Below are 10815 nucleotides of genomic sequence, written 5' to 3'. Positions count from 1 at the left end.
CTTATGTTTGAATGTGAAGAGCCCAGGAATGAGGGGGGAATGTGTACGCTTGTAGCCTATACACATATTTCTGGGTGTATTAGGACCGATAACCACCTTGACCCTCTGCCCTGCATTCTGCCAGGCGAGGGGGAAAAGACAATTTAAAGGAACCCACGACTATGTAAACAGAACTAACACCTTGTAAACAGAAGTTGTAAGTCCCGGATCTCTGGGATCTCTGCCGCCTTGAAGTGACAAAATCAGCTCCTTTTTGTGCTAGGCCCCAAGGTGGATATCAGCAGAGCAGGAAGTGCCCTAGACTGGGGCCCAGCTGCCCCAGGTTGATATCAGCAGAGTGAAAATCTCCTAGACTGGAGCCAATCAGAGAGTCACCCATACCCCTTATGCCCACAACACCTGGGAGGGACACCTCCTCTGACCCCCCCCCCTCCCACTGCGTGGGTGTGCGAGATGAGGTCCCTATCGCGGTTTGTACTACAGGATTAAACCTTGCGTTTGCATTTTGGTGAGTCTGTGTCTCTGGTGGTCTTTTTGGGGTCTCTGCAACTAGGGCACTACATCCTCATCTCAGAGGTGCCCAGAGAGTGCTAGCTCAAGAGATGCCCGAAAAACCATAAATTCCAATTTGTACTCTCTGCCTCCTGTATAACGTTTGACTATAAGAAGGAATTTGTAGCCGTCCCTCGCGGTTACAGGGTCAAATAATTCTTGGTAGTTCTAACTAGTTAGAAGCCTTTCTGTCCCCACGGTGTTTTTGAATGAAGATGTTTCTGGTTTTATAGACTTCCGTGGTCTGTCCCGTTATTTACACAATTCCAGGACCCAAGAAATGCTTAGTCTGCCCACACTTGCTAGAACGTAAGGCTTTGGGGGGTGGGGGGCACGACTGTGAGATTCCCCGAGTGTGGTTATTCACTAGCAGTGACTACCGCCAGTGGCCTTGGTGGACCTCTAGGTGGTGGGTTGGTGATCTCCACTTTGCCTCCTAGAGACCTGTAGACAGTGGTAGAGACCCCCTTATGCCTTTCAGGTCCTTCTGAGGGTGGCCTCAGCTGGTCTAGGTCCTGGACACTGTCCAAGGTGCTGGGAGTCCGGACCTAGAGACTCGCACCTCTTAGAGCGCTCAGTCTCCTCCGACTGCTGTGATTGGTTGGGGCACTCTGGGAAACCCTGGCGAGAATTCGAGTGACATTCCAAATGCGTGGGCGCGCCGCGGCTGTAGTGGCCTCTCGGAAGGCAAACTAGGCTAGCGCCAACGGGCGGGGAAATCGCGCTAGGCAGAGCGCCAGGGAGGCAAAGGGGCGGCGCCGGGCCCGTGATTCCGCACCGGAGCGCCAGAGACTGCGGGGCAGCGCGGGCGCATGGGCGGTGCAGGTGCGAACCAGAGGCTTTCAGGCTCCTGGCGGCGGTGCGGGGCTGGGAAAGGGGTGCAAGTCCCGGACTGTGATGTGAGGACTAGGATGCGGGATGCGGGTCTCAGGGACGCCAAGGGTCTCAGGGAGCGGGATGCAAGGTTCCACTGGGCACGGTGAGGGTGCCACGGGCCAAGGGTCCAAGGGGGGAGACCCGCGGAGCTTCAGATGCCGCTTCGCTGTGCGCCGGTCCTGCTAAGGGAGCGGGGTCCGGTGGTGCATGGCCCCTGAGGTCACATTGCCGGAATGGTGCCGGCGTCCAGATGCGCCGGCGTCCAGTTGCCACTTCCTCCCTTTTCCAAGTTTCGGTTTCGGGTTCAGCCCGACCCTGCAGCTTCGACGCCTATCAACTCTCGGGCTGTGGGCCACTAGGTCTGCCCTGCTCCCCAGCACTCAGGCAGCCCTTGCCCTGCCCAACCCGGCCAGCGAGCTCAAAGCGGTACCGGGTCGGCAGCTCCGCCCCGGAATCCGCCCTCGCCGACTGCAGCCAGAACTTTTCGTAGTCAGGCGCTGCCCGGGGCGCTGATCTTCCTCCGGGTCAAGGCTGGGGAGGCTCCCTGTCGCTGGAGTCGCTGCTAGCAGTGAGCGGTGAGAACGCGATTGTCCGACTGACCGGTCCAACCCCATCTGCTTTTCTTAGTCTTGTCTCAGGGCGAAGAACACGGGAAGAGCCTCTTGCTGGCTGAGTGGAGAGGCTTTGATGCTGGCCGCTCGCTTCTGTGGGGCTGTTGCTAGTCTTAGCTGAAGCCCTAAGGTGCTTCCTGAGCAGCACTGGAGAACTGACTTTAGGTGTTTTGACTCGGGATACACCACCCCCAAAAATGTGGTAGGAGATAACTAACCACCCCAAAATACACTAATAAGGCGTGGTTTCAGATCTGAGAAATTCATGGTTTGAGAAGCAGAACTTTCCTTTCCTTTTCTTCTTGTTCTTCTTGGCTTTTCGAGACCGGTTTCTCTGTGTTTCCCTGACTGACCTGGAACTCACTCTGTAGACTAGGCTGGTCTCAAAGTTAGAGATCTGCCTGCTTTTGCCTCTGGAGTGCTGGGATTAAAAACCTTTGATGCCCACTACCGGCCACTACCTCCAGGCGAGAAGCCGAACTTTCGTAAAAGAAATTTCCATCTATCTAGGAAGGACAGCGGGTTGGGGCAGACAGCATAGGTTACCTGTGGAAACCCTTGCACAGTACCAACATCTGTCTAGCTCCCAAGCCCTCAGCACCCTGTGGTCCCAGCCCCAAGCCTCTGCTTTTTCCTGTAGTTCTGGTTGGCCATAAAACCTCCAGCCTGAATTCTTCTCCACTCTTAGTTTGTGGGATTCCCTCGAACATACACAGTTGCTTTGTTTTTATTTTTGGTTTTTCGAGACAGGGTTTCTCTGTGGCTTTGGAGCCTGTCCTGGAACTAGCTCTTGTAGACCAGGCTGGTCTCGAGCTCACAGAGATCCGCCTGCCTCTGCCTCCCGAGTGCTGGGATTAAAGGCGTGCGCCACCACCGCCCGGCTGTTTTTATTTTTTGAGACAGGGTTTTGCTCTGTAGCTTTAGAGCCTGTCCTGGAAGTTGCCTGTAGACCAGGCTGGCTTGGAACTCAAAGAGTCTCTGCTGCCTCCAGAGGGCTGGTATTAAAGGCATGCCCCTACCCCACCTCCCCACCCCCACACAAACACAGTTGCAGTCTTTGGTTGCTTTTTTGTTTGTTTGTTTGTTGCTTTGTTTTTTGAGACAGGGTTTCTCTGTAGCTTTGGAGCCTGGCCTGGCCTTGAACTCAAAGAGATCCACCTGCTTCTGCCTCCCAAGTGCTGGGATTAAAGACCTGTGCCAGTACCGCCAGGCTTGTTTTGGTTTTAAGGCAGAGTCCTCTCTAACCCTGTCAGGGCCTGAACTACAAATTGTCCCATCTCTACCTCCCAGGGACTGGGGTTACCAGGACATTACACTACACCCAATTTTGTGCACCCCCTATTTAGTGTATAGGCTAAAGAAACCATCCAGAATCGCAGGTCTAACTGTGATCAAGGCAAAGGTGATTGCCAGGACAGGGGCTGGGAGGAGGGAGGAGCCAGCAGCAAGCACAGGAGGGAGCAGTGGAGTTGGAGCCCACTGGGTTGGCGCCTGCCCCTGACAAAGGCAGCTATCCCTGAGGGGTGACAGTGATTGTGTGCTTGGATTTCTTCCCTTGAGCCACAGGCTCCCAGGTCAAGGCCAAGAGCAGAGGGGCTGGTCCCCGTCCCTCCCTCGAGTGGCCTGGAGTCAGGGTTCCCACCCTATCCCTGACCCAGACCACCCGTGACCTAATTTGCTCTGGTTTGGTGCCCTTTGCTAGGAGCCCTGAGCAGACCTGGGCTGGCCTCGTGCTCTCCAGCAAGGCCTCCACCCTCACCTTCAGTTGCCTGGGGTGGGGGGTGTGAAGGACACAGGAGCAGGGCAGACATTCTCAGGTGGCTGCCAGCCTGTCCTTAGGTCAGGGTCCTCAGCTGGCTGGGGCTCTGCAGAGTGCACTTTCCTCCAGTCCCCTTTCTCTTCACAGCCTCCATTGAGCTTCCTTGAGCTATGGTGGTGGACAGTGGAGGGGGGAGGGGCAGCAGGGGGTTGGGACTTCCTGCTTGAGGGAGGAGCTGGGTAGGGAGGTCTGGGGCTGGGTTTCATTTACTCAGAACCTTCCTGGTCCCAATCACTTCACTTTCCTAGAAAATGAAACTGAAGTGGGCGGGAGTCACGTGACAGAGGCTGCTCTTTATATTGCACTGCCCTAGCCTCCCCTGTCTCTGTCCTGCAGGGCTGCGGATAACGGCATGGAGTGTCCTCACTGCAGGCATGTGTCCCGAGAGGAGTCACCCAGGTTCTGCAGCCAGTGTGGACAGAAACTGTCTCCTCCAGCTCCTGTACAAGGTGAGGTGGGGAGCACACAGTGGGACTCCAGGATGGAGTAGGGTCCTTTCCTTCTCTGGTGGGCACTAGTGGCCGAGCTTTCCTGAGAACGTGTGTTTTCCTCAGAGCAGGCTGCTCTGGTTCCGGCTACAGGTGACTACCACTTGAAAAGAAAAGTTGGTTTTGGTTTCAGTTCTTGGTGAGAGCCTTTGCCAGGAAAGAGCAGCCACTGTTGAGACTGGGACCCTGAGGATGGAAGCCTTGTCCAGCACTATGTGGTGGGGGAGTGGAGAGGGGGTGTTTAAAGTTCAGGGGTGACCATGAAGTATCACTGTCACTAAACTTGTGAGTCACAACCTGTGCCCAAGCCAGGTCCTGCCACCCACCCATTCTCAATAAGCCATTGAAAAGAACCAAATTGCAAGTGGAAAGCAGAGGGGCTGGAGAGATGGCTCAGCAGTTGAGGGCACTGGCTGCTTTTGCAGAGGAGCCAGGCTGGGTTCCCAGAACCCATAAAGTGGCTTACAGGCCCTGGTGACTCCTGTTCCAGAAGATCTGATGGCCTCCACTGATCTCCACAGGGACCAGGCACACCTGTGACAGACATACATGCAGGCAAAACATTCATACAAGAAAAATGTACAATTTTAAGGTGGGTGGTGGTGGAGCACGACTTTAATCCCAGCGTTTAGCAGGGAGAGGCAGGCGGATCTCTGTGAGTTCGAGGTCCAGCCTGATCTACAGAGCTAGTTTCAGGACAGTTAGGGTTGTTACACCAAGAAACCTTGTTTCAGAAAACCAAAAACCAAACAAACAATACACACATGCACACACACACACACACATTTTTAAAAATGTTTAAAGAGAAAGTAAAGAGGCAGAAAAAGGAGATTCATTCAATGTGTCCACACTGGTAAGAGGGAATTTACCCAGTCACATAGTCAGAATCTGAACCCTGTGCAGCTTGGGCCTGCGGTTCAGGTCTTCAGTGTGGAGGGAACCTCGGGGTGCTGCTATGGCTCCTTGGAGGAGTCCCTGCTCACAGGTTTGCAGTTGGCTGGTTATATAGCTAAATATTATCATGAAGGTGTGGAACAGTTCTTATTTATTCTCTGCGATCTGGTGGTCTCCTGTTCTTTGTTCTTTTACTTTGGGTGAGGATATTGACAGAATATGCTAGCAACCAATGCATTTGCCAGGAGAATGGTGGTCAAGATGTGTCTGAGAGCAAGGGTGTGTGGCATTTCTGCAACATGCCATCATGTCTTCTCATGCTTGACTCCTTGCCAGGTTGTCCTGGCAGGTGGGGAGTGTGGCGGAGAAAGGGGCAGGAACTTTTGTCTGCCCAGGCAGAAAGGGCAGCTGAAGTGGCTTGGTCACTGGCTTCACGCCCTCACACAGGACTGTGACTGTTTACCAGATTGGAAACTGAAACCAAAGTGTGCACAGTTTAAGGCGAAGTGCTAGCGAGGGTGCAGGAAGGCTGGGCTTATCCTCACCACAGCATGGCCAGAAAGAAGGAAACAGAAACAGAAACAGCTCCCTTCCTCCTTGCTAGCTCCGGCTTCCAGGGCTGGGGCAGCCTGGACGGACATGGCAGTGAGGGACCCTTAGCCTGCTAGATCCGGGGGCTGAGATTCAGTGCTTTCTGTCCAGAGGCTCCCAGATGTCTGGGCTTGGAGGGGGAGCTATGGGTAAAGATGGGGTTCCTATGGGGGTCCCTAATGTGCAGAGATGTCTTTGTGAGGGTAAGGGCTTCAAGTGCTGTGTGTCTGGTTGTCTATGGGCTGTCGGGGTGTGGGTGTCCTGTGAGATTCCTTCAGAATGTAAGGTCCCCACACCTCCCCTCTCCCGAGTCCCCAGGACCCACGTAGGAGTTGTGCCTGGATACTGGAATAGTGGATGGCCCCCTTGATGGTGGGAGTGAACTGCTGGGTTTTATTTTGTGCATTTTCCAAGTTTTCATGAAGGGCATGCCTGTCCTGCCTCTGGGTCCCTGGATGGGTCAGCATCTCCACCTATAGGTAGCATAGGTGGGGTGAGTCTCTCTCCAAGAAGAGCGTGCGGTGGATACTGACAAACCTGCCAGGCTTTCCAGGCAAGGACTGAAGGAGCTTAGCCTGGGGACACCCTGCAGAGAGATTCCCTCCTGAGGGACTGGGAGGGCAGATGTTTGCCCAGTGGGGGAAGGGCCAGGTAGTTAGAATTTGTTTTCCTAGCTCTGCCTCCAGGGTTCCCCAAGCCTGCCACACAGGTGAACCAGGCTCTGGGGAACAATTGTGACGGAACAGTTCTGGCTTCATGACTTGACACTTTGTCCCATATCGTGACCACCCACGTTCCCGGGCTGACATCCTTAGTGACTTTCCCATCTTCCTAAGTGCCTCCCCCTTTAACCACCACCTACCCTGTGTCTGCGGGCTGCTCACCCTCAGGACCTCCTAGGCACCTCTGGAGTCAAAGTGCCACCCTTTCCCCTCTGAGCGATGGCACTGCAGCTTTAGCCCAAGTGGGTGACCCACTGCCTAGCCAGTCTACTGGACCTCGCTGGGCTGGCAGCAGGGCTGACCGAGGACAAGTGCATCTTGTGCACCATTTTAACCCTTTCTGCTGTCGTGGTTTGGGGTTGTTCAAGAGGCCTGTGCGGCCCTCACTCTCCTTCCCCCCCCCCCCCCCCCGAACTGTTGGGACCATTTGGAGTCCTGGCCTCCAGCTGCTCTTTCCTGCTAGAGATCTTTACTTTCCTTCTGATTTGAGTTACTGAAAGCTGTGTCAAAGTTGTTTACCAGCTCTGCTTCATGAGCAGGTGTTGCCTTGGCCTTGAGGATCAGAGGATAAGGTTTTCACTTGTTATTCCACCTGGCTGTTGGGTGTATAAGCCTCCGTGGTGCTATTCAATAAAGGGCTTCTTACCAGTGACTAGAGGTCTATGTCTCTGTGTGTGTTTGTGTGTTTCAATCTCCAGTTCGCTGTGTGATAGCGCACAGAGTGCAGGCAGGCGTCCTTCGCTGCACCTAACCCACTTCCTCAAGGAGAGTCTGCTGCTGGGGTGGGGGCAGGGGTTTCCTATGCTTCAGCCGCTTGGGAGAAAGAGCGAGGGTGACTGTAACCTATGCAAGGGAGGTGCAGCCAAATTGTGGGGCTAAAATATTTACCAGATCTGAGTTGATATAAAAGTTCTTTTGGTTTTGGTTTTCGAGACAGGGTTTCTCTGTGTGACAACATTGGCTGTCCTGGAACTCGCTCTGTAGACCAGGCTGGCCTCGAACTCACAGAGATCTGCCTGCCTCTGCCTCCCGAGTGCTGGGATTAAAGGCTGATAGAGCCCCTGGGGGCTGGGACGTGGCTCAAGCAGTTTCCTGACACCCACATGAAGCTCACAACCATTCCTAAGTCCAGGTTCAGGGGACCCATCAACCTCTTCTGACCTCTGAGGGCACCAAACGTGAGTGTGATGTGCAGACCTACACACAGGCAAAATTTTCATACACACAAATAAATCGAAAAAAGTTAGGAGAAAGAAAGATATAGGGGAGAGAAATAGAGGAAGCGAGTTCTCAGACAGAGATTGTGCTCGAGAGGGGATGGGGTGACTTCAGAAGTCACCTGGCCTTGCTCCGAAGCTATCTGTGTGGGGTCATGTGAATAAATCAAAGGCGGACAGCCCACTGTCCTGTTGGGTAGTAATTTTTACACCAGCATGTGCCCTGCCTGAGTCTGGCCATTAGCAGTGGGCTCTGCTGCTCGGTCAGCTGCTGCATCGGGCTGTGAGCGCTTACCTGGTAGTCACAGAGGGGAGATTTTGCTTTTGGTTTTGCCTTTTTGTCTCTATAGCCTGGAACACCTGTCCCCCTTCCCAAAGCTCTGAAGCTTGTCAGAAGCCGGGCAAGGCCTGGGGTCCAACCCTGAGTGTAGTTCCATGTTTTCAGCTGTCAAGAGGTAGTGTTGTAGAGAAAGGGCTCCAACAGGCTCTCTGCCCGGTGCTGCTATTTCTGAACCCAGCTCCTGGCCTTCCAGTTGTCATACAGAAACACAGGTGATGGTGGTACCAAATGGCCTTCCTCCTAGAAGGACACCTAATACCTTTAAGTCCCCTCCCCATGCTCTGACCTGAGCCCTGTCACTCTGAGTTCTGAACTGGCAGGCTCACAAGTAGGCAGCACAATGCACAGCACTGGGCCTGGGTACCTCTGCCCACCTGCCGTTGGTTCCCAAGAGGAGTGTCCGCCTTGGCTCTGCTGCTTCTCCGGCCCCTGGAGATAGATGCTGGCTGCAAAGCTCAGTTCCTGGTGCACCATCCATGCCTTCTCCAGTGCAGAATTTACTGCTAGGTGGTGGTTGGGTTAAGGCCACAGCACAGCCCCTGGCATCCATATATCCAAAGAGTCTGGAATGTTTTGGTGGAAGTTCCATCCATCCCAAGTGCCTTACCTGTAGGAGTTCCTTCAATCCAGACTCCACCCCCGAAAAAGCCCACCAAACAATGACCCTGGCTCCTCTCTGCTTTGCTGGAAAGACCCCCGGGAGATTGGTATCCATCAAACTTTTTCTAATTCAGTTTGATTTGGTCTGATTCAGATTATTGCATCAGCAGAGAGGTTTATCAGGGTGCAGAAACTTTTCAGGTGGATGCTGGGTGGTAGGAATTGCTGAGCCAGGTTCTTCCCCTGGATCAGGGAAGACTAGCGTCTTTGGGTGAAGGTTCCTTGTGTTCCTTTGAACTGCATGAGTTTTATTTGGGAAGGTTGGCCGCTTTCTTCCTCACTGGCATCCACAGCCCCTGCCCCGCCCCTTGCTCAGCAGAGGTTTGGGGTTCAGGTGTGGGGTTTCCTGCTCCTTTCTCATCCATGGCTGAATGGGGCAGGTGGGTTTACAGCTGGATCTGCTGGCCTCTCAGAAATAGGAGGCCAGGGCCCTCCCATTTTGCTTGCCTATTGGTCCTCCTCGTCTCTTAGGCTAGAGAGATGCCAGGTGTGGCTGGTCAGGCTAGCCGGGGGGCACCTTCATCTGGAGCTGTGGGGTGGAGAAAGCTCACAATCCCATTTATTATAAGTCAGCAGCTGTGAAAAAGTAGGAGCTGCTCTGTGTAGACTGCAGTCTCTTCAGCGTTTCCCTTTTATTTGTATGTGTGAGCATGTGTGTGACTTTGTAAATGTATATGTTCATATGTCTATATGTATACACATGTATATGTATGATGTGTCTTTGTAAATATATGTGTGCATAAGTATATCTATGTATACACATGTATATGTTTGATGTGTCTTTGTAAATGTTTATGTGTTCATGTATATGTCTAAGCATGTGTGTATGCACATGTATATGTATTTATGTATGTGTCTTTGTAATGTATATGTACAATACATCTGCCAATGTACATATGCACATGTATATATGTGTGTGTATGCATGTATATGTTAGAGAAAGAGCCTTTTATTGGACTAAAAGGAGGAGATGTTGGGATAATCTGTTTGTACACTGTGTGAAGCTGTGTCTTGGTTTTACCTCACCTGCCTAAGTAAGGCACCTTCTGACTGGTTTAATAAAAAGCTGAACGATTATTAGCTAGGCAGGAAAGGACAGACAGGACATCCAGGAAGAGATAGAAACTCTGGGAAAGTGTCCAGGACATAGGAGATTCACCAGTCAGGCACGAGGAAGTTAGATGTAAGGTAATGAAGAGAAGCCATGTAGCAGAATCTAGATTAATATAAATGTGTTAACTTAAGTTTTAAGAGATAATTGGGAACAAGTCTAAGCTAAGGTCAGGGTTTTATACATAGTAAGTCTGTGTCATTATATGGGAACTATGGGTCCAAAGAAAGGCCTGTTATATGTACATGTTCATGTATGTATGTGCATTTAGAGGATTTTGTGTTGTTTTAGACAGGATCTCATTGTATAGCCATGCCTGGCCTGGCACAAAGAGAGATCCTCCTGCCTCTGCTAGGGATTAAAGGAGAATTCTGTCTCCTGGCCATTTAGATGATTTTTGCATCAGCCTGTTAGGTAGCATCTTTACTCAACAGAACCTGAGTTTCTCCTGTGTCTGGGCACTGGGTGCTCCCATGGGAACCCAGGCAGTGTGTTTCTGCCTTCCAGATCTGCATGCTGATGGCAGTGAGCAGACAGTGTGGGGAGAAGGGGATTGGTAGGGGCTCAGGGAGGAAGTAGAGCCACAGGAGCATGGGGCCTTGGCGAGCAGTTAGGAAGCCAGGCTAAGAGAAGGTTCCAGGCACCATGTGGCGTGTGAGGCAGAGCGCAAGCTCAGAGACAGCCAAGTTTGAAAGCAGACATTGTAGGTAAAATTCAGACTCAGGTTTGACGTTTGAAGTGAGTGTGTGGGACACAGCTCTGGATAGGTGCGCATATGTCACCAGCACTGAGACACATGACTGGGCATTGCTGGCCTGAGGACCCCTCAGAGGTCATGGCTGGATTATATTTAGGTGCAGCCATGTCCTTGACCTCTGCCACAGCAGAGAGTAAAACAAAACAAGTGTGTGTCTGGGTGACACAGGGAGATAGG

General features: G+C 52.5%; 1 protein-coding gene across 1 annotated transcript in view; it reads left to right on the top strand.

Annotated features, from left to right (window-relative positions):
* The first annotated feature begins 1661 nt into the window (after positions 1-1661).
* Rnf213 (ring finger protein 213) overlaps positions 1662-10815 on the top strand; it is an 88474-nt gene continuing 79320 nt past the window's right edge. The window contains exons 1-2 of the mRNA XM_038325573.2: positions 1662-2003; positions 4195-4307. Coding sequence (XP_038181501.1) covers positions 4211-4307 — 97 coding nt within the window. The 5' untranslated portion in view covers positions 1662-2003; positions 4195-4210. The remainder of the gene's footprint in view (positions 2004-4194; positions 4308-10815) is intronic.

This window comes from Arvicola amphibius, chromosome 4 (genome assembly GCF_903992535.2).
Source record: "Arvicola amphibius chromosome 4, mArvAmp1.2, whole genome shotgun sequence".
In the NCBI taxonomy this organism is placed as follows: domain Eukaryota; kingdom Metazoa; phylum Chordata; class Mammalia; order Rodentia; family Cricetidae; genus Arvicola; species Arvicola amphibius.
The sequence above is the reverse complement of the archived record's forward strand: the minus strand, read 5'-3'. Positions and strand labels throughout refer to the sequence as shown.